The 20,833-nt window shown below is 39.4% G+C and overlaps 1 protein-coding gene across 4 annotated transcripts; it reads left to right on the top strand.

The window, feature by feature from the left end:
- The first annotated feature begins 585 nt into the window (after nt 1-585).
- Nucleotides 586-8,384, top strand: LOC148579038 (receptor-like serine/threonine-protein kinase SD1-8). Of its 4 annotated transcripts, none has more exons than XM_016323509.3 (7): nt 586-2,444; nt 5,681-5,809; nt 5,990-6,114; nt 6,228-6,438; nt 6,716-6,953; nt 7,044-7,194; nt 7,297-8,384. In XM_016323509.3, exons 1-7 carry the CDS (start codon nt 1,013-1,015, stop codon nt 7,606-7,608), a joined length of 2,598 nt encoding a protein of 865 aa, XP_016178995.1. In that variant the 5' UTR covers nt 586-1,012; the 3' UTR covers nt 7,609-8,384. The 4 variants fall into 4 exon arrangements, 3 of the variants coding, with proteins under 3 accessions (XP_016178995.1, XP_088360687.1, XP_088360691.1); XR_001615837.3 differs by having other exon boundaries at nt 617-2,444; nt 6,716-6,933; XM_088504561.1 differs by lacking the exon at nt 7,044-7,194 and having other exon boundaries at nt 617-2,444; nt 6,716-6,933; nt 7,297-7,761.
- The last annotated feature ends 12,449 nt before the right edge of the window (nt 8,385-20,833 follow it).

Consider the following 20,833-nt stretch of genomic DNA (forward strand, 5'->3'; position numbering starts at 1 on the left):
ATGATTAGACAAATTCTGAAGTTTGCTTAACGTTGATTGCTGAGCTAGGTAAACTTTATCCAATTTTCAAAAGTTTGTCGGTATGTTAAGCGAACTTTAATACACTTGCATAAGTTCGCCGTTTTGTTGAAAAAAAAAATACTAGTGTATAATGTTAGATTAATTTATTTCTGGAAATAATATTTTTTTATTTTATTATAAAAAAAAATCCTTCTTGGAATGGTTCAAGAGTTTCACACTTTCACAACGTTTTCGTCGTGACTATTGGGGATCTAGAAAACCAGCCTCAAAGGGTTAAAGTATCACAACTTGAGTTCACATGACAAAATTAATATTAATATACTCTATGATAAATTTTGTGGTGTTTGTAAATTAGTATCTAATTTTTTTAATTTATTTTTTATAATAAATTTTAAATATTTTAAAATTGTTATTTTTATAATTCTTAAATGAAATATTAAATTTTTTTTAACAAGCTAGACGCTATATTTTAAAAACCAGTCACCATACCTTATATCCTTCCAAGTGTCCAAAGTTTATAACTGGGCATTAGTTAATTATTTAAATATAATAACGTAGTTAACAGGGTAGCGGTCATATAATAACAATAATAGTTAATCATACAATAATTAGTGTCTGATGTATGATTAAAAGAAATAAAAAAATACAGAGAATTAATTTTTAAAAGAATCAATGTTAATTATTTTTTTAAGAGAAAATTTTAAGAATAACAATTTAATTTATATTAACTAATGCTCTTATTCTAATAGTTCAATATTATTTTTTTAGTCAATACGTTTAAATATTATTGAACAATTATTGACAAAAAATAAATTATATTAATTTTATAACATTATTCTTTTTTATTATATTTTTTATTTTGAAAAGTTTAACATTTTGGATTAAAATTTAAAATATAAAATACAAAAAATAGAATTTAAATTTAAATTTAAAATAAAATAAAATAGTAAAATTAAGTCAACTTAAAAGAATATAGAAAAGAAGCAAATGGATGCCGGTCAGCTTAGACTGTTCTGCTGTTCTTAGCTTCATGAACAAATTGATGAATAAGTCAAACAGTCAAAAGCACTCAGCTTGTTCGACATTACCCTCTAAACTCACAACAACAATCACACACTATTCTTTACTTTCCACAAACATGAGAATCTTCATCACTCACCTTAACTACCTCATCATCCTTGTTATTAGCTTCTTCTTCTTCTTCATCATTCCATCCACCTCTTCGGATACTTTAACCGGAACACAAAACCTCACAACCAACCAAACGCTATTATCACAAAACCAATCCTTCGTGCTGGGCTTCTTCAGAGGTTCCAACACCAACTATTATCTCGGAATATGGTACAACAACATCATTCCTCAAACAATAGTTTGGGTTGCAAACAGAGACAACCCTGTTGACAACTCTACCGGCTATCTCAAGATCGGAGACAACGGAAACTTTGTCCTCCTCAATTCATCCGGGAACCCCGCATGGTCCTCCAACCAAACCAGCGCCAAGAATCCAGTTCTCCAGCTCCTCGATACCGGTAACCTTGTTCTCAAAGATTCATCAGACAAGACCAATAATAACTACTTATGGCAGAGCTTTGATTACCCAACGGATACCGTGATACCGGGGATGAAGATCGGTTGGAACTTGGACACAGGAACGGAGAAGCATTTAACATCATGGAAGATCAAGGGTGAAGACCCTTCAAGTGGTGACTACACTTTGAAGATAGATTACCATGGTTTACCTGAGGCTTTCCTCAGGAGAAACCAAACTATAATATTCCGAACTGGTCCTTGGAATGGTGAGAGATTCAGTGGGGTCCCTGAGATGAAAAACAACACCGGTCTCGACTTCAATTTCTCTTATGATGAGCATGGCGTGTGGTACTCTTTTTCCGTTACAAACCTTTCCTTGTTGTCGAGGGTAATTGTGACATCTGATGCTGATGGCAAGGCAATTCAACGCTACATGTTGATACAAGGAAGTTGGAACAAGTTCTGGTACGAACCAGCTGATGAATGCGATTACTATAGACAGTGTGGTCCATATGGAGTGTGTGACAAGAATGCTTCACCGATTTGCAAGTGTATGCAGGGGTTCAGGCCTAAGAACCAAGAAGCTTGGAACTTGGGAGATAGATCTGATGGGTGTGTGAGGAACACGGTTTTGAATTGTTCCACTGACAAGTTCTTGCATCTTGAGCACATCAAGCTGCCGGAGACGAGCAGTGTGTTTATGAATAAGAGTATGACACTTGATGAATGTGGGAGTTTGTGTAAGAGGAATTGTTCATGCACTGCATATGCAAACATCGATATCAGAAATGGAGGAAGTGGCTGTGTCATGTGGCTTGATCAACTCATGGACATGAGTGTCTTCGCTACCTACGGCCAAGATCTCTTTGTCAGATTGGCAGCTGCTGATATAGGTATCTATCTATTATCTATCTCACTATGTGTAGTTGCATCCTTTAATAGCATAGTTCTCATAAACCAATTGGTAATTTAATCGGTTAGAATACTGATTTATTAATTTATTGATTTAACCCATGAATTACTTATTGAAACGGCAGAATCCATGATAGGTAAATAAAAGAAGAAAAAGTATATAGAACAAATTCCAAATCAGTTAAGAATAGAATAACTTAATTAATTATAAATATAGTAATTAGTTTTATTTATTTATGATTTAAAATATTGGTTATTAAATGTTTCATCACATTTAAATTAGGAGGAGATACGTTCAGTATCATTGCAACGTGAATCACGGAAACTGATTCAATTAGCTTCCGTTTCTTCACCCTCCTTCCCTCTCCAAATGCCTAAAACATAATAAATCAGAAAATAGATTTAGAACCATCCAATTTACAAAGAAAAGAAACATCATAATACCTAGCATAAATATCATCCACGTAGAGATTTTGGATTTACTCAGAAGCATTTGGCTGGTTTTTGGCTGAAACCATCTTGGTTCCTAGCATTATTGAAATAAAAAATATAAAAGAGTTTAAAATTTAAAATTAAAATTTAAAAAATATATTTTTACTAATATTTTAAAAATAATTAAATTTCAACAAATTATAATCAACAAGTTATAATCTAGTTATTATTAAATAAGTAATAAAATTCTAGTATTCTTTTATAAAAAGATTTTTTAATTTTATTTTCATATTAAAATAAATATTTTTTATTTTAATAACTAATTAATTAGTTTATATTTATTATATTATTATATATTATATGTATTTATTGAAAAATAATATTAATAAATATCATATAATCATAAAAAAATAATTATATTATAATTGATAAAAATATTTGATATATTTTATTTATACATATTTAATTATATTTATATTAATAATTATGAATAATAAAAAATATAATTAATTTAAATATAAGTGAGTATAAAATTAAAATAATATCTAAAAAAATTATTGTACGTTTTTACTATATAATTAATAATTAACATTTAAAATAATTAGGAACAATATAGCTTAGTGGCAAAGAGAGCATGCAAACACAAAGCAGACCCAGGTTCAAATTGCTTTGACCGATTCTTATTGATTTTCACTGGCTCTAGATCATTTGAGAGTAGGGGTGGCAATATGTACCCTATCCGCGGGTACCCAACCCGATCCGCAGCGGGTAGGGTAGGGTGCGGGTCGGGTAAGGTGCGGGTTGAGCCTCAACTCTACCCGACCAACCCGCACCCTATATATGTATATGTTATATACTTATATAAAAATATATTTTAAGTGGATATTGAACTAAAGACTTCTCACTAAATACAAAAGATCCTTAGTCATTAAAAGAAGATCATTAATTAATAATTTAATAAATTTTTTTTTACATAAAAGTCAGTTCTATTTTAAATTATCATCAAGTTATATAATAACATTGTATTTTTTTTGTAATCCGCGGGTAGAATCGGGTATCCGCAGGTTAAGAGCGGGTAGGGTTAGGGTTGACTCCAAACCCTACCCTACCCTACCTGTTACCACCCGTATTTGAGAGTCCAATATACTGGCCAGTCTAATTCAGTTCTTACAACTATGTTTAATACTCAGAATAAAATGAAATATTCAATAGCTTATATTATTAACAGTTTTTTTTAAGTAATATTATGTAACTATTATTTTTATTTAATATTAATCAATTTTTTAAAATAATTTTATTTATTTTAAATTTTAAACTTTAAATCATAAATTATTAAATATTAAATTTAAATTCTAAAATTAACTAATGTAAAGTAACCAAAAATTATTTTTGTATACTATTTTTTAGAATTTACTTATCATGTGTTCTAAGAATATATTTTAACAAGATAATAATAAAAAATAAATAAATTTTTGATACATTTAATGTATTAAAAATATAAAAAAAATATTTTTAAATAATATTACACATTTAAGTCTTTTTATGAACCAATTTTAACCAAGTCAAATAATAAGATTTTGAATAATGTTAGTCATAATTGATTTTTATTATGTTAAAATAACTTAGTTGAACTTAATTAACAAAAAGACTTAAATGTATAGTATTAATCTATATTTTTTATAACTTTTAATATAAGATATATTCATAATAATTTTAAAATGTATTTTTATGGCTAATGAATTATATCTCAAATCACATAGTCTCCATGTTTATTTAAGAAAATGCAGATTCGAGACTCCCTATTTTTAGTTAAAAAAAATGTGTCTTTATGACCCATATGAGCAAAATCTCTTTTTCAAAATTTCAGCTAGTCTTTTCAATAAATTTTCACGTGTCATTAATAAATAATAATTATGAATGTCTGACGTAAAGATTGATAATGTCTTACGTTTTTAACGTTTGGCATTTAATTATAGGCCAATTTTATAGTACTTTTTGTTTATTGTCTAATTTTTACATAAATTATTTTTTATAGTAAATTAATAATTTTAAAATATTTAATTTTTTTTTAATTTTTATACTTTTAAATTTTTTAAATATCATAGCAAACATCTTAATTATAATACACAACACAAAAAGTTATTAGAAATGATCAATTTGATTTGGTAAATTTTACGGTATTTTTTATTGTGGTGTCTAAATTATCTTATTTATTTTTAAATAAAATAAAAATAAAATATTTAAAATTTATTAAATATTATATATATTTATCTTTTTTAATAAGTTAGGACACTATAACATTCATCATTTGATTATTCTTGGTAGACCAAATCAAATCAAAGCATTAACCCTTTTAAAAGGTCAATTTAAATATATGAAAAAGTAGATAAATCAATTTTTAGTCAGACAAGATTAGTTAAATTTTTTTTTTTTAAGTTTTAATTTTTTGAAGGATGTAGAATTTAAAATTTATAATCTAGTATTTAGGATAAATGATTATGATTTAATATTGAATTTTAATTGTTTTTTAACTGCATGTTATTTTCAATGAGAGGAGTTTTAATTTTTTTTTATCCAATCACTATATTGAAATTCTTACTAATTAAGTGCCTAATTAAGTCCTTTGGTTTCACAATAATACAACTCCCTAAATAATTACATATAATTGTTGTAACATAAATATTAAATAGCAGTGTTTACACATTTTTGCTATGATGATGATATTGCTAGTTCCTTCCTAATTGATTAACTGGAAATTCTTTTTTATCAATTTGGTGACACACAGGATCTACTAGCTCCAACAAGAATCATAGAGTAGTTCTGGCTACTGGTATCTCACTTTGTGCACTTGTTTTAGTTTTGGGATTGGTTGCTATTTGTTACTTAAGGAAGAAGATAAAACAAAAATCAAGAGGTAATGTATGATTAAATATCCCCCATATGACTGCCTATATATATAGTACGGTACATACATAGTGTGTGATTTTTGTGCAGCATAAATAAATTTACCTTGGTTATTATTATCAATAGCGGCTTTTTCAGGTTTTGTCCATAGAAGTTATGATTGGTTAATGAATGAGATTGTGTCTTCTAGGTGATGAAAGGAATATGGATGATCTGGAATTGCCAATGTTTAATTTTGATACCTTAATGATGGCTACAAACAGTTTCTCTCAAGATAATAAACTTGGACAAGGAGGCTTCGGTAGTGTTTATAGGGTAAGTTGTTTTAATACTTTATGCACAACTGCCATCATTACAAAAATTCTCACATCAAAACAAAAACACACTTATATACACGCACTAATAGATTGTACCTATGACGATATCAGGGCAGATTGATTGAAGGCCAAGAAATTGCTGTAAAAAGATTGTCGGAAGACTCTAGACAAGGAGTTACAGAGTTTGAAAATGAAGTCAAATTAATGGTCAAACTCCAACACCGAAATCTTGTTCAGTTGCTTGGTTGCTGCATTGAGAAGAATGAGAAAATGTTGGTGTATGAATATATGGAAAATAGAGGCCTTGATTCCATTTTATTTGGTAACTTGCATTATTTTTTATATATTATCAATATATTCTATGTTTAGGCATTTTTTATGCAGAAATATTTAGTAATAAAAAAATTAGTAAAAAATAATCAGAATTTATTTTATTTAGTATTCATTAATTGTTATAATAATTAATAAATGCTAAATAAGATAAGTTTTTGTTATTCTTTTATTTTGTCTTTTTAGCATTATCGTTTTTTTAATTATCATATATAATTGTTTTGCTTGTTATATATCCTTAATTAGTTTATATGTAACTAATGTTTCAGACAAATCAAAAAGTCTCTTGCTTAACTGGGAGAAGCGTTTCAATATTATATATGGAATAGCTAGAGGACTTCTTTATTTACATCAAGATTCAAGATTTCGAATTATTCATAGAGATCTCAAGACAAGTAATATATTATTAGATATTGAAATGAATCCAAAGATATCAGACTTTGGAATTGCTAGAATTTTTTACAACGATCAAACACAAGCAAAAACAGTAAGAGTTGTTGGAACATAGTGAGTATATCATGATAGTTTACTAAAGTGTCTCTTAAAATTCAGATTTGATGGCTTTATTTTTAATTTAGATATATTTTTATTTTGTAGTGGTTATATGGCTCCGGAATATATTATGGGTGGGAACTTCTCAGAAAAATCGGATGTTTTTAGCTTTGGAGTTATAGTATTAGAAATTATAACGGGAAAGAAGAATAGAAGGTTTTCCAATAATAATGATGAATTGAATCTCTTGGAAAATGTAGGTGAAAGGATTTTCTCTTTAACGAAAATATTTCTTATCAGATAAAAAATAAACATTTTGATCAATATATTCCAATGATTACACTATATGTTTTTGTAGGTATGGAGACATTGGCATGAAGGAACTATATTGACATTAATTGATCCATTCATTGGAAATTTATATACAGAAGCTGAAATTGTAAGATGCATACATATTGGACTCTTATGTGTCCAAGAATGTGCAGAAGATAGACCAACAATGTCTTTAGTGATCTTAATGTTGAGAAGTGAAGCCCCATCAATGCCAAATCCTAAAATTCCTGGATTTTCCGCAAGAAAAAATTATCCAGAGACTGATTTATCTTCAAGTAAGCAAGATGAATCACGGAGTGTGAATCAAGTCACAATCACTTTATTGAATGCTAGGTAGTTGTATGATAAAAAAATAATGTTTCGACAATCATGAATATCTGTGATGTATATGAACTAAATCAAAAGACTTATTGCATATCATAAGCAAAATAAGAAGGAAATTACAGATGTAGCAAATTATTCCTGGCTTCTTTAACACAAGACCCTTCAGCACGAGACCAACTTGGTTATTGTTCGAACAATGGACATCAACAAAGGCAGTTAGTGTTAGACGAGTAGTTATTTGTTGGCAACCCACAATGCTCAAAGTCCGACAAGTTATCGACCCTGGAGGTAATTTGTTACTTGACAAAAGATTGTCCCTGGAGGTAATTTGTTACTTGACAAAAGATGTGTCAGATGGAAGTGGAGGAGTTCAATTGAAGATAGAAGTAAGATACAACATAATTCTTTTGCTCGATTTGACAAGGAAGGATGGTACACAACAAAAGTATCGAGGAGTAAGTTCGACAAGTGGAGTAGTTGATCGTCTCTTGGCGGGAATAATTATTGGCGAAATAATTTGTCTTATCACGTGTCACTGTGAGATTGGTCGAGTCTGTCTATAAATAGAGGTGTTGACGAGTGACAAAGAATTAGAAATTTCCTACAGAAAGCACACTTATTCCCTCATATTCCAACAATTTTCTGTGGTCCTGTCTAAGTTAGTTTTTTTTTGTAAGTTTCCTTCCATTTTTTCTTTACTTTTTTATGTTTCTGTAATTTTTTTTCTGCAATTTAGTTTGTGTAATCTTGTTTTCTACAAGTTTGATTTCATTTATTTTTCTTGTCAAATTTTGTTCTTTTCAAACTTAAGTTCTTTGAAATTTTGTGAAAACTTAGCATTTGTGTTAAACACTTTAACTCCACCTATGTTACACCTGCGGTACATAACCGATCCTAAGTCTGGATAAAGAAGGAGGGTTGTGTTAGGCCTTCGACAGCCAACATAAAAATTTAATCGAATCTTCATGACATGGATCAAAGACGTTATTGCACTAAAGTTAGGTTGTTGCCCAGAAGCAATGCGTTGTATGGCTCGCGTATAGTATCAAATGAGTAAAAGCCGTTGCATCGGTACCCGAGTGTAGTGTTAAATGAGTAAGGGTTCTCGCATTTTCGTGAACGGACGAGAATAAATAAGTTAGTTCACAAAGAAAAAGGTAAAGGTAAAGGTCGGAGCGACAGAAGGTTGAGATTTGAGACATGAAATATAGGCACTCTAACAAGAAAATCCATAGAGGTGGTGGATGCCATGACAAGGAAGAAGATTAATATCATGTGCCTACAAGAAACAAAATGGGTCGGTGCGAAGGCTAGGGAGTTGGATACTTTCGAATTCAAACTTTGGTATATAGGAAATGTGAAAAATACGAACGAGGTAGGTATTAGCATGGATAAACAGTGGAAGAAGGACATAGTGGATGTCAACAGGGTGGGAGATCAGATCATCTCTATCAAACTTGTGGTGGAATGAGGTACTTTTCATGTGATTAGAGCCTATGCACCGCAAGTGGGTTCGGACGAGTAACACAAGATAAGGTTTTGGGAGGATTTAGAGAGTTTGGTCTAAGACATACCTTTGGAAGATAAGATTTTCTTAGAAGGAGATTTAAATAGCTATGTTGGAAGAGAAGTGATTGGGTATAGAAGTATTCACGGAGACCATAGTTTCGGGGTGGTCAATATCGAGGGTAAAACTATTTTGGACTTTTTCTCAACCTTTGACCTTCTCATCGCAAATACATATTTTAAAAAGAGATACGAACGTCTTATAACCTATAGAAGTGGCATGAAAAGCTCTCAAATTGACTTCTTCTTGTTAAGAAGAGTCGACCAAAAATTTTGCATTAATTGTGAAATTATTTCAGGAGAGAGTTTAACAATATAACATAGGATGCTCGTCATGGATTTTAGTGTTGAGCAAAAGTTGAGAAAAAACATCATACGAAGAACCCAAAGATGAGGTGGTGGCGGATGAAATGTGAGAAACCAAAAAGCTTCTTAAGACGGATAGGAGAATAGGCAAAGAGGGATGGAAATGGAAGCGCGGAAGAGATGTAGAGGGGGATGACAGAAGTTATTAGAAGAACATCAAAATAAAATTTTGGAGAATCTAGAGGGATATGACCAAGAAACAAGGAGTCCTGGTGGTAGAATGCGAGTATACAAGAAAAGATAAAGATAAAAAAGGAGTACTTTAAGGAGTGGTCTTTGTGCTACAATGCAGATAATTGGAAAAAATATAAAGCGGCTAAGAAAGAGACAAAAGTGGCTGTAAGTGAAGCAAGAACAAGAGCATATGAGGGTCTCTACCAATCTTTAGGCACGAAAGAAGGAGAAAAAAGTATATATAGAATCGCAAAAAGAAGAACGAGAGACTTGGATCTGGTTAAGTGCATAAATGATAAAGACGGAAAGGTTTTGGTTCAAGAGGAGATCAATGAAAGGTGGAAGAACTACTTCTACGAGTTATTTAATGAAGAACAAAAGACTCTTCCGAGAGTTGGTCAGTTATGCACACGGAAAGAAGATCAAAACTTCGATTACTATCGAAAGATTCAAGACTTCGAGGTAAAAGAGACTCTAAAGCGGATGAGAAATGGCAGGGCAGAAGGACCCGATAATATTCCGATTGAAGTTTGGAAGGGCCTTGAGAGAAAGGCATCAGTTGGTTAACAAAGTTTTTAATGAGATTTTAAGATCATAGAAGATGTTAGATGAGTGGAGAAAGAGCGTATTGATACCTATCTACAAGAATAAAGAGGATATATAAAGTTGTAGAAACTATATATAGAGGGATCAAACTCATGAGTCATACCATGAAGTTATGAGAAAGGGTGATAGAACGAGGGCTGAGACAAAAGACACAAGTAACAGAGAACCAATTTAGTTTATTGCTAGGTAGATCCACCACTGAAGCGATATACCTGTTAAGAAAGATGATGGAGAGGTATCGTAGTAATAAAAGAGATCTGCATATGGTGTTTATTGATTTGGAAAAAACATACCATAAAGTGGCAAATGAGGTCTTATTAGGGATGGCAACGGGTCCCCATGGGGCGGGAACATGTCCCCGCCCCCCGCTCCCCGCCTCCATTACCTGTCCCCGTCCCCGCCCCATCTCCGCGACGGATAACGGGGACTCCAAATCCGTTGGGGACCTGGGTATCCGCGGATTTTTTAAAAAAAGGAAAAAACTTTGAAAAATCTGAAAAAAATTTTTGACAAATATAATCAAAATCATAGCAATCAGAATCAGAAATATAATTAAGGTTAACAGAATCAAAATACAGCAAATAATTAACATAATCAGTATCACAACAATCAAAATTAGAAATATGAATTAGGGCTAATAGAATCAAAATCACAACATATAATTAACATAATCAGTACTACAACAATCAGAACATAATCAGAATCACAACAATCAGAATCAGAATCAACGCTCTGACGCGACGCTGCTTCCTCGGTGGCCAGTGACCTCGAGAGTGAGAGGGGAGGATTTTGGCGGTGAGGGGTAGGAGGTGGAAGACGACGAGAAGACACAGTGAAGCTTCGACTCGAAGAGGCTCTGACGCGAAGACGGACCGACACGAAGACGCACTCCCTGTTGCGGTGAGCGACGAGGAGAAGACGACAACCTGCGACAACGCAACGAGGAGAAGAAGACGAGGTGAGCTTGACGGTGAATGTGACGGACTGACAGTGAGCTCGGGAGGGGGTGGGAGCGTGACGGAGTGGGAGGTGGGAGAGGAGAGGGAGTGGGAGGTGGTGGTCGGCGGTGTTCAGGAGAAGAGAGGCTGAGAGTTTGACGAGGATAGGAGAGGACAGGAGAGGAAACTCTCTGAAGCAGTGAAGCTGAAGCACTGAAGGTTTGAGTTTTTGACGGCTAGGGTTCTTCATCAATGAATCATATATGTTATATATATACTGGGGGTGTTTTGGTCTTTTTATATAAACGGGGTTAAACGGGTCTCCACGGGGCGGGGACCTCTACCCCCGCCCCCGCCCCCGCCCCGTTTATTATACGGGGCCCCATTCCCCGTCCCCGCGGGTAAAAAACAGTCCCCATATCTGCCTTCCGATGGGTAAATCCCCGCGGGTACCCGCCCCGCTGGGGATTTTTGCCATACCTAGGTCTTATGGAAGGTTTTGGAAAAGAAGAGAGTAAGGATCGCATATATTCGTGTAATTAAAGACATGTATGATAGAACTACAACTAGTGTGAAGACTCAAGGTGGTGTGATAGAGAAATTTTTTATTTGTATAGGATTACACCATAGATCATCCTTAAGTCCTACCTTTTCACATTAGTCTTGAAAGTACTCTCACAACATTTCCAAGAACTTGCGCCATAGTGCATACTTTTTGCCAATAATATCGTCCTTATGAAAGAGTCAAGGAAAGACCTAAATAAGAACTTGGATTTATAGAGAGAAGTTCTAAAAACATACTAAAAAACATACTAAAAAAGGTGAATATTAGAGAAAATATACTAAAAAATTTCGAAGATTCAATCAGAATAAAGAAACAAAATTAGAGTTTTATTTATGTACGAGATGTCTCTGGTACGGTTTGAAGGGTAGATCGGGAACCCGCGGGCGAAGCTGGAGCCGGATTGCTCGATTGGAACGATGGGGGGTGGTACCTGCAAAGACACTCCGACGCTCAAGTCAGAACGGATCTAAGAGGCAGAAAGTGTAAGGAATGAATGAATACCTGGGGGGACCTGGGTCCTCTTATTTATAGGTGATGGTGAATATCTTATCTTATCTTATTTGGTTAAGATAAGAGAGATATTTGGGTTAGATGCTTTGAAGGGCCGGTGTTTGGGCCTTCGGTTTGAAGCGGGTTGTTCCCGGGTAACCGGGTATGCGGGATCCGTGGATCGGATCCGTAACAGTTGCCCCCGCAGCGGGAGAGCGAGCGAGGTCGGTCTGTCGCTGGGAGACGTTTGTCATGGGCTCGATTTTTTCTCGGGTGCCCGTCTGGTTTCTTTGAGATGAGGTCGGTGCCTCGGTCTCCGTATCGTAGAAGATTCGTCTGACCGTTTAGGTCTGACGTGACTCTTCTGTATCAGTCGCGTCTGTTGCGTTCTTCGAGGCGTTACCTTTTTTCGAGGGGGTATTTATTGCGGGCTGTGCTTTTTCTTTTTTGCCCTTGCGTTTGCTTTGCTTTCTGAGGGTATTTTCATCGTTCTGCTTTTTCAAAAACCGTTTTGGTTTTCCTCCTTCAGTTCCCTCGTTCTGCTTTTACTTCTCTATTGCTTCTCTTTCTGATTACAGCATTTTCCATTCTCCATTTTCGCTTTCTGTGGTTTTGGTTGGTCTTCTTCCGCGGCGTCTTTCCTTCGGGTTTTTCTTCCTTTTATCAGGTTAGCATTTCTCTCGTTTCTTTTTTGCTTTTTCTGCTTTGTTTTTTGCAGTTTTTTGTTTTTGCTGAGTGTAGTTTTAGAGTAGTTTGTGGTGTTTAGATAGTTCTGTTGGGTTTTTTAGAAAAGGGGCTGGGGCGAGTGCCACCGTATAATTGGTGGTGTGCGGTGGCGGTGTTTGTTTTTGGTTTTTTACCCGCTGTCGTTTTCCGCCGTGAGGTTTGGCTGACGGTGGTGCTCGTCCATATTTTAGGTATGGCTCGCCGACGGACGGAGGGTGTGAGGGCTCCGGTGGCCCCGGCGGGGGGTGTCCCTGACCTTTTTTCTTGGGTCACCAGTGATGTTTGGGGGACACCGTCGCGGATGACGGAGGCGGACCTCCAACGGCTCCGTGATGAGGGGGCTGTTTGTGGGGGTGGCGATGCCGAACGCCACTACGAGCTTGCCCTCCCTGGGGTTGACGAGAGGGTTTGCTATACCAATCTCGACTCCCCGACAGTGCCGGATTGGATGTGGGTGTATGAGGCGATGTTCACCCGGCTTGGTGTTCGGCTTCCCTTTTCTCCTTTTGTTCAACAGTTGTTGAATCGGTGCTCCGTGGCGCCGTCCCAGCTACATCCGAACAGCTGGGCGGCAATACGGTCTTTTGAACTCGTTTGTGATTATTTAGAGCTACCTGCTTCAGTAAACGTTTTTCTTTTCCTTTTCTTGTGTACTCTTCCGACTAAGGAGGGGAAGCATAAGAAGGGGTATGTATCTTTCCGAGCTCAGCCCCACCGTCGAGTTTTCGGTTTGTATGAAGACTCCTTCCACGGTTTTAAGAGTGGTTATTTTAAAGTTCGTCCTGCGAGGGGGCATCACCCTTTTTGGTTGACGCTGGAGGGTGAGCGTCGGTTCCCCACTTACTGGAACTTTAAGGCTGGTCCGTCCGTGTTTACTCGGGTTTCGAAGGAGTTCTTGTCTTCGGAGGAGCGGGATATCGCTCTTGTCCTGTGGCAGTTATTTGGGGAGCGTCCTCTTAATCCTCGGGACGTGATGGGTGATCCGGTTGCTTGCCGGTCGTATGTTGGTGTGTGTCGCGTGTGTCCGTTCTTTACTTGTTTTTATGTTTTGTTTCCCGTCTTCGTAACTTGGATTTTTGTTTCTTGTTTCCTTTGCAGTTGAGATGGCCGGTGGCTTGACATCCTTGGCGCGTCTGAAGGCGGCGATGGCCCAGGAGGAGGGGTCGTCGTCCCCGGCTACTCCTGTTTCTAATCCTGCCGTGGAGTCTCAGCCGGTTTCTCAGGAGGTGATTTCCTCGGGTGCGCGGGCCGATGCTCAAGTTTCTCCCGGCCCTACGAATTCTCCTGAGGTCGTTGTGGTGACGGCTGCTGAGGCTTCTCGAAAGAGGAAGAGGCCTGAGGACCCGAGCAGTGAAACTTTTGAGGATGAGGGTCTTGTGCCCAGTGTGATGGATCGACGCTTCGATGCCCCGGGGTTTATTGATCAACACTTGATGCCTGGAACGGAGCCGTTTTTTGATGGCTGCGATGTTTCGTTCCAGGCCAAGTCGGTGTATCGTGCTCTCCTCCGGTCTGCCGTTGTTGTTCGGAAGGCTGAGCCTGTGATGGCTCAGGTCGGTTTGCTGGACAAGAAGCTTCGTCATTCTCATGCTGAGGTAGCCAAGTTGAAGGGGGAACTTGAGGCCGCCGAGGCCGCGAGGGAGAGGGCTGTGAAGTCTTCTGAGGAGGCCTGGTCAGAGATTCTCCGACTTGCCGAGGTTGAAACTTCGCTTCTCTCTCAGTTGGCAGAGGAGCGGCAGCGGGCTTCCGATGTGGGTTCTCAGGCTGCCATGCTTCTCGCCGAGTCGGAGGCTCTAAAGGCAGAGGTTGCTGCCTTGAGGAGGGAGAAGACGGAGTTACTAGCTGATGCGAAGGATGCAATTGCGGCTACCGAGGAGACGATGAGGGCTCAAGCTTCAGTGCTGGCTCCTGGTCTAGATATGTCCGTGATAGGGGCCTTCAAGACTGTTCGCGATGGCCAGATCGTTGACCTTGAGTAGTTTTTACCTTTGTTTCTTTGGATTTTTTCTTTGAACTGTGCTTTTTGGATATTTTCGGATGGCCAAGGGCCGTGTATTTTGATTTTGGAACACTTTATTTTTGTTTTAATGGTATTTTATCGGCCGTTCGGGCCTTTTGTATGTTCCGTTGTTGTTTTTGGGCCGTTCGGGCCTTTGGTATGTTCCGTTGTTGTTTTTGGGCCGTCCAGGCCTATCATGTATTCCGTCTTAGGCTACTTCGTGTGTATTTCGTTTGTTTCCTTGGACCGTCGTTTGGTCGGGTTCTTTTGTGGATATCCGTATGTTTGGGCCTGGGGGGTGATCAGTCCCCCGGTTGCGGCCGTGTCTTTGTTCCGCTTTTGGGATACTAAGGAAAATAGAAATAGCTTGTTCTAATGGAATTTTTATTGATGGTTGGGCCTCGTTAAAACCCTCCGTTGGTGGCGGGAAAGAGTACCCGAGTTTAAAGCTTAAATGGGAAATAAAACCTTAGAATTTGTAAAATGGTAGGAGAAGTATAAAAATAGAAATGAGGACAAGGGTGCGACCTTTGTAGGTTGGTCTAGGCGTAGTATCGTCGCAAGTTGGCGGCGTTCCATGTTCTCGGGATTTCGTCGCCGTTGAGCCGTTCGAGTTTGTACGCTCCTTTTCCGATTACAGCCTTGATTCTATATGGTCTTTCCCAGTTGGGGGTGAGCTTCCCTTCACCTGGGGTCGGGGGACCGATATCGTTTCGTCGTAAGACGAGGTCGTCGGCCGCAAATTCTCGCCGGATGACTCCGTGATTATATCTTAGGCTGATTCTTTGCTTTAGGGCTAGCTCCCTGAGATGGGTTATGCTTCTGGTTTCGTTGATGAGGTCTCGTTCTGCTTCCTCGTCGTTACCTCCTACCGTTTTCCTGGGGCTAGGGATAGGCCTTCCAAGAGGGCCTCGTATTCTGCTTGGTTGTTTGATACTAGAAATTCGTATCGTACCGACTGTTCGATCGTGATTCCGTCTTGATTTTCGAGTATGACTCCGGCGCCTCCGTAGGTGGAGTTTGATGAGCCGTCGACATGTAGTTTCCATGATTCAGGGGTGAGCTTTCCCGGGGTCATCTCGGCGATGAAGTCGGCCATAGCTTGTGCTTTGATCGCATTCCGGGGTTCGAATTTGATCTGGAATTGAGATAGTTCGATGGACCACGCTAGCATTCTTCCAGCTAGGTCGAGTTTCTGCAACACCTGTTTGACCGCTTGGTCGGTTCGAACCGTCACGGGATGAGCTTGGAAGTATTGTCGTAGGCGTCGGGAGGCTGTAAGGAGTGTGAAAGCTAGCTTTTCTAAGCGTGAGTAGCGAGCTTCCGCGTCTTGTAGGACTTTGCTTATGAAGTATACGGGTTTTTGTTCTTTTTTCTCGTTTTCACGGACGAGTGCTGCTGCGAGTGCCTCTTCCGTTATGGAGAGGTATAAGTAAAGTGTTTCCCCTGTTTGGGGTTTGGCGAGGATTGGTGGTTCCGCTAGGATCCTCTTGAAGTGTTGGAATGCTTCTTCACATTCCGCCTCCCATTTGAAGGGGGCTTCTTTTTTCATTAGTTTGAAGAAAGGGGTCGCTTTTTGGGCCGAAGCCCCAAGAAAGCGTGACAATGCCGTTAGTCGGCCGGTAAGCCTTTGGATGTCCTTAAGGTTTTTGGGGCTTGTCATCTCGAGGACGGCGCGACATTTCTCTGGGTTTGCTTCAACTCCGCATTGCGTAATCATGAAGCCGAGGAACTTCCCTGCCTCCATTCCGAAGGCACATTTTGCCGGGTTGAGTCGCATTTGGTGCTTTCATAGGGTGTTCATTATGACCTTGAGGTCGTCGGTTAGTTGTTCGCCGGATTCGGTCTTGGCGAGCATGTCGTCTATGTAGACTTCTAGTTTGTTACCGGATAAGTCTCGGAATATCTTGTTAACCAGTCTTTGATAGGTTGCTCCAGCGTTTTTTAGACCGAAGGGCATTACTGTGTAGCAGTACGTCCCGTCTGGGGTGATGAACGCTGTTTTCTCTTCGTCTGGTCGGTGCATCGGAATCTGGTTGTATCCAGAATATGCGTCCATGAAGCTGAGGTATCGGTGACCGGATGCAGCGTCTACCAATCCGTCGATGTTTGGTAGGGGGAAGGCGTCCTTCGGACAAGCTTTGTTGAGGTCCGTGTAGTCGACGCACATTCGCCATTTCCCATTAGATTTTTTCACTAGTACGACGTTGGCTAGCCAGGTCGTGTAGGGGAGTTCTCGGATAAAGTTGGCCTCGAGTAAGGCTTTAACTTGTTTTTTGACTTCGGTGGCTCGGTCCGGTGACATTTTTCTTCTCCTTTGTGCTACTGGTTTAGCTTTGGGGTCCACGGCTAGACGGTGAGACATTAGGTCGGGGTTTATTCCCGGCATGTCGGCTGGTGTGAATGCAAACAGGTCTCTATTTTGTTTCAGGAGTTGAGAGAGCTCCTCTTTGAGGTCATATGGGAGGTTCCTATTAATGAAGGTGTATTCATCCTTGGTTGGCCCTATTTGTAGTTTTTTCATATCCCCTTCTGGCTCTGGCCTGGGTTGGCCGTCTTGTCGGGCATCCAGATCGGCTAGGAATACTCCAGCCGCATCTCGTGATTTCTTCGTTAGGGCTAGGCTGGTGTTGTCGCATTCGGCTGCGACTTCTCGGTCCCCGTGGATGGTGCCGACGGAGCCGTCGTCGGTTCTGAATTTCATAAGGAGGTATTTAGTAAAGATAACTGCGGAGAAGTCATTGATTGTTTTCCTTCCGAGGATCACGTTATAGGCTGTGGAGTCTTTTAGGACTACGAATTCAGATAGGATTGTCTTCTTCTGGCTGCTCGTTCCTATGGTGATGGGAAGTGTGATTGAGCCATCTGGTTTGAGGAAGTTGTCTCCGAGTCCCGTGACGCCGTGGCGGTGTGTTTGGAGGTTGTCGTTGCGGAGTCCGAGTTTATCGAAGGCTCCTCGAAAAAGGATGTTTGAGTCTGCCCCGGTGTCTACCAGTATCCTTCGTACGAGTCCTGTTCCGATTCTAGCTGAGATGACGAAAGGGGCATCCTCGGCTGAGGTGCCGTGTTGGCAGTCCTCTGGTAAGAACGTTATCGTATTGTCGGCCGCGGATATTGGGACTTGGTTCCTTACAGCCATTACCTTGAGGTCTTTCTTCATTGTTGGTTTTGACTTGCTTGATACGTCCTTGCCTGTGATGACGTTTACTATGATGGTTGGATCTTCCTCTGGGCTTTCCCTGGGGGGTTGCTTTTGGGTTCTCGGGTTACGTCCTTCCCTCTCCGACGACCTGTCTCTCTCCGCGCGTCTCGGTTCTCTGATGATTTTGGCAAATTCTGGGAGTTTGCCGTCTCGTATGGCTTGTTCAAGGGCGTCTTTAAGGTCGAAACAATCTTGTGTTTTGTGACCGTAACCTCGGTGGTATTCGCAGTAGAGGGTTTTGTTGCCTCCTGTCCTTTCCTTGAGTTGTCGGGCTTTCGGAATGATGCCCCGATCTGCTATTTGGTGGTATATCTCGGTAATTGGTGCAGTTAGGGGTGTGTAATTAGAGAATTTGCCTATTCTTGGTGGCCGGCTGGTCGGCCTCGGGTGGTCCCGTTGATTCTCTTTGGGTGTTGGGTTATGGTGAGAAGCCGAATTGCCGCGTTGGGTGTTGCCGTGCTGCCGTTTGTTGGCCGCGACGACCTGGCTGACTTCTTCGTCGTTGATGTAATCTTTGGCGACGTTCTGTATCTCATGCATGGTCCATACCGGTCTGGTGGTGAGGTGTTTGCGAAAATCTTCGTTCATTAGCCCATTGGTCAGGCAAAGGCTTGCGACGGAATCCGTGAGTCCGTCGACCGTTATGCATTCGTCGTTGAAGCGGTCGAGGTATTTTCTTGTGGACTCTTCTTGTTTTTGCGTGACCCCTAGTAAGCTGATGGGGTGTTTGGCTTTGGTGATCCTAGTAGTGAACTGGGCCATGAACTTTCGTGTAATATCGTGGAAGCTGGCTATGGATCCGTTCGGGAGGGCGTTGAACCATTTGATCGCTGGCCCGGCGAGGGTTACCGGGAAGGCTCTGCATCGGACCGCGTCGGCCGCTCCTTCTAGGTTCATTCTGGCCTCAAAAGCCGTTAGGTGTTCTTGGGGATCCTTAGTTCCATCGTACTTCATATCGGTAGGTTTGTCGAAGCCTTTGGGGAGTTTTGCCCTTAGGATTCTTTCTGTGAAGGGTGTAGCTCCCATTATTATATGGTCGTTTCTCGTGCGTTTGGTATTTCGGTCCCTCCGATCTTCGTCTGAGTAGTGTTGATAACTCAGATCTCGAGAAGCGCTGCGGTTATGTTTCTTGTTGTATCGCCGTTCTGGCGATTTCTCGTGTCTGTGATCGCGTGATGAGCTGCGACCGTCTCTTCTGTCATGTCGTCGGGTTGGCGACCTACCGCGGCGAGATCTTGATCTGGAGGTTGCATGGCTTCCGTGCTCGTTGTTGTGTTTTCCTTTATTGGTTATCTTGCCTTCGAGTTCCTGAACTCGGAGGCAGAGATCCTGGATGATCTGCGCTGCTTTGTCGCTGGCTTTCTCAGGATGTCGTCGGTCCGTGACGTCGTGATCGTTCGCGTTTTGGATAGTGCTTGCTATTCTCGCTTGGTTTGTGACTTCACGGTGCTCGGGGGTTGGGTTAATCGGTTGAGAGTCGTCCTGGCTTGAAGGGGTTTCCTGTAGGACGTCCCCCATCGAGCCTAGCTGGTGCAGGTTCCCCACAGACGGCGCCAATGTACGAGATGTCTCTGGTACGGTTTGAAGGGTAGATCGGGAACCTGCGGGCGAAGCTGGAGCCGGATTGCTCAATTGGAACGATGGGAGGTGGTACCTGCAAAGACACTCCGACGCTCAAGTCAGAATGGATCTAAGAGGTAGAAAGTGTAAGGAATGAATGAATACCTGGGGGGACCTGGGTCCTCTTATTTATAGGTGATGGTGAATATCTTATCTTATCTTATTTGGTTAAGATAAGAGAGATATTTGGGTTAGATGCTTTGAAGGGCCGGTGTTTGGGCCTTCGGGTTGAAGCGGGTTGTTCTCGGGTAACCGGGTATGCGGGATCCGTGGATCGGATGCGTAACAATTTATTTATTTGTTTTGACAAACATATTTTTGTTTTGCATGTTACTTTCAGCGAAAAAAAAATAAAATTGGGTATCAATCTTGTTATTTTAGGTCAGTTAAATTGTTTAGGTACTACAGTCAAAGTAAAGGATTAACAAATGATTATTAGTATCCAATTCCTAATAATCTATAAATTTATTTCTTTTCGTATTCTATTTTTTTTTTTAATTTCGGAAGCTTCTTTGATTCATAATTTATCTGTGTTAAGTGTTTTGATTCAGCATACTTTCCTGCTTGGAATGGTCCAAGTTTTACCACGGTTTTCGTCGTGACTCTGGATCTACTAGAAAACTAGCCTCAGAATATCACAACTCGCGTTCTTCGAAAATACGTGGCAAAATTAACATTGATATACGATACATCTACAGAGATTCGTTCTAACCATGATATTATTATTTAACGAATTTGAACCCTCTGAATTACCCAAACTTAACAACTGGTCATTAGATAATTAATTAAAGTATTAAACATAATAACGTAGTTGACACTTGACAGGGTAGCGGTCACCGGTCAGAATATAAATATAATAATATGAAATCAAATATATTTTTTATTTTTAAAATTTATTAAAAGATTTTATATTGCAGAATTAACGATGATAGCAGAGGCACACTAAATACTGCAGAATTAATAGCGGCAAGAAGGCGCACGATGCTG

The sequence above is a fragment of the Arachis ipaensis genome, chromosome B10 (assembly GCF_059453495.1).
Source record: "Arachis ipaensis isolate K30076 ecotype BB chromosome B10, ASM5945349v1, whole genome shotgun sequence".
Classification (NCBI taxonomy): domain Eukaryota; kingdom Viridiplantae; phylum Streptophyta; class Magnoliopsida; order Fabales; family Fabaceae; genus Arachis; species Arachis ipaensis.

What these genes read in the sequence shown, in the direction of transcription:
- LOC148579038 (XM_016323509.3), top strand. Translation starts at nt 1,013, where the DNA reads ATGCCGGTCAGCTTAGACTGTTCTGCTGTTCTTAGCTTCATGAACAAA. An exon ending in ATTGGCAGCTGCTGATATAG is followed by an intron (nt 2,445 to 5,680) that starts GTATCTATCTAT and finishes GGTGACACACAG; the next exon opens with GATCTACTAGCTCCAACAAG. An exon ending in GCTTCGGTAGTGTTTATAGG is followed by an intron (nt 6,115 to 6,227) that starts GTAAGTTGTTTT and finishes TGACGATATCAG; the next exon opens with GGCAGATTGATTGAAGGCCA.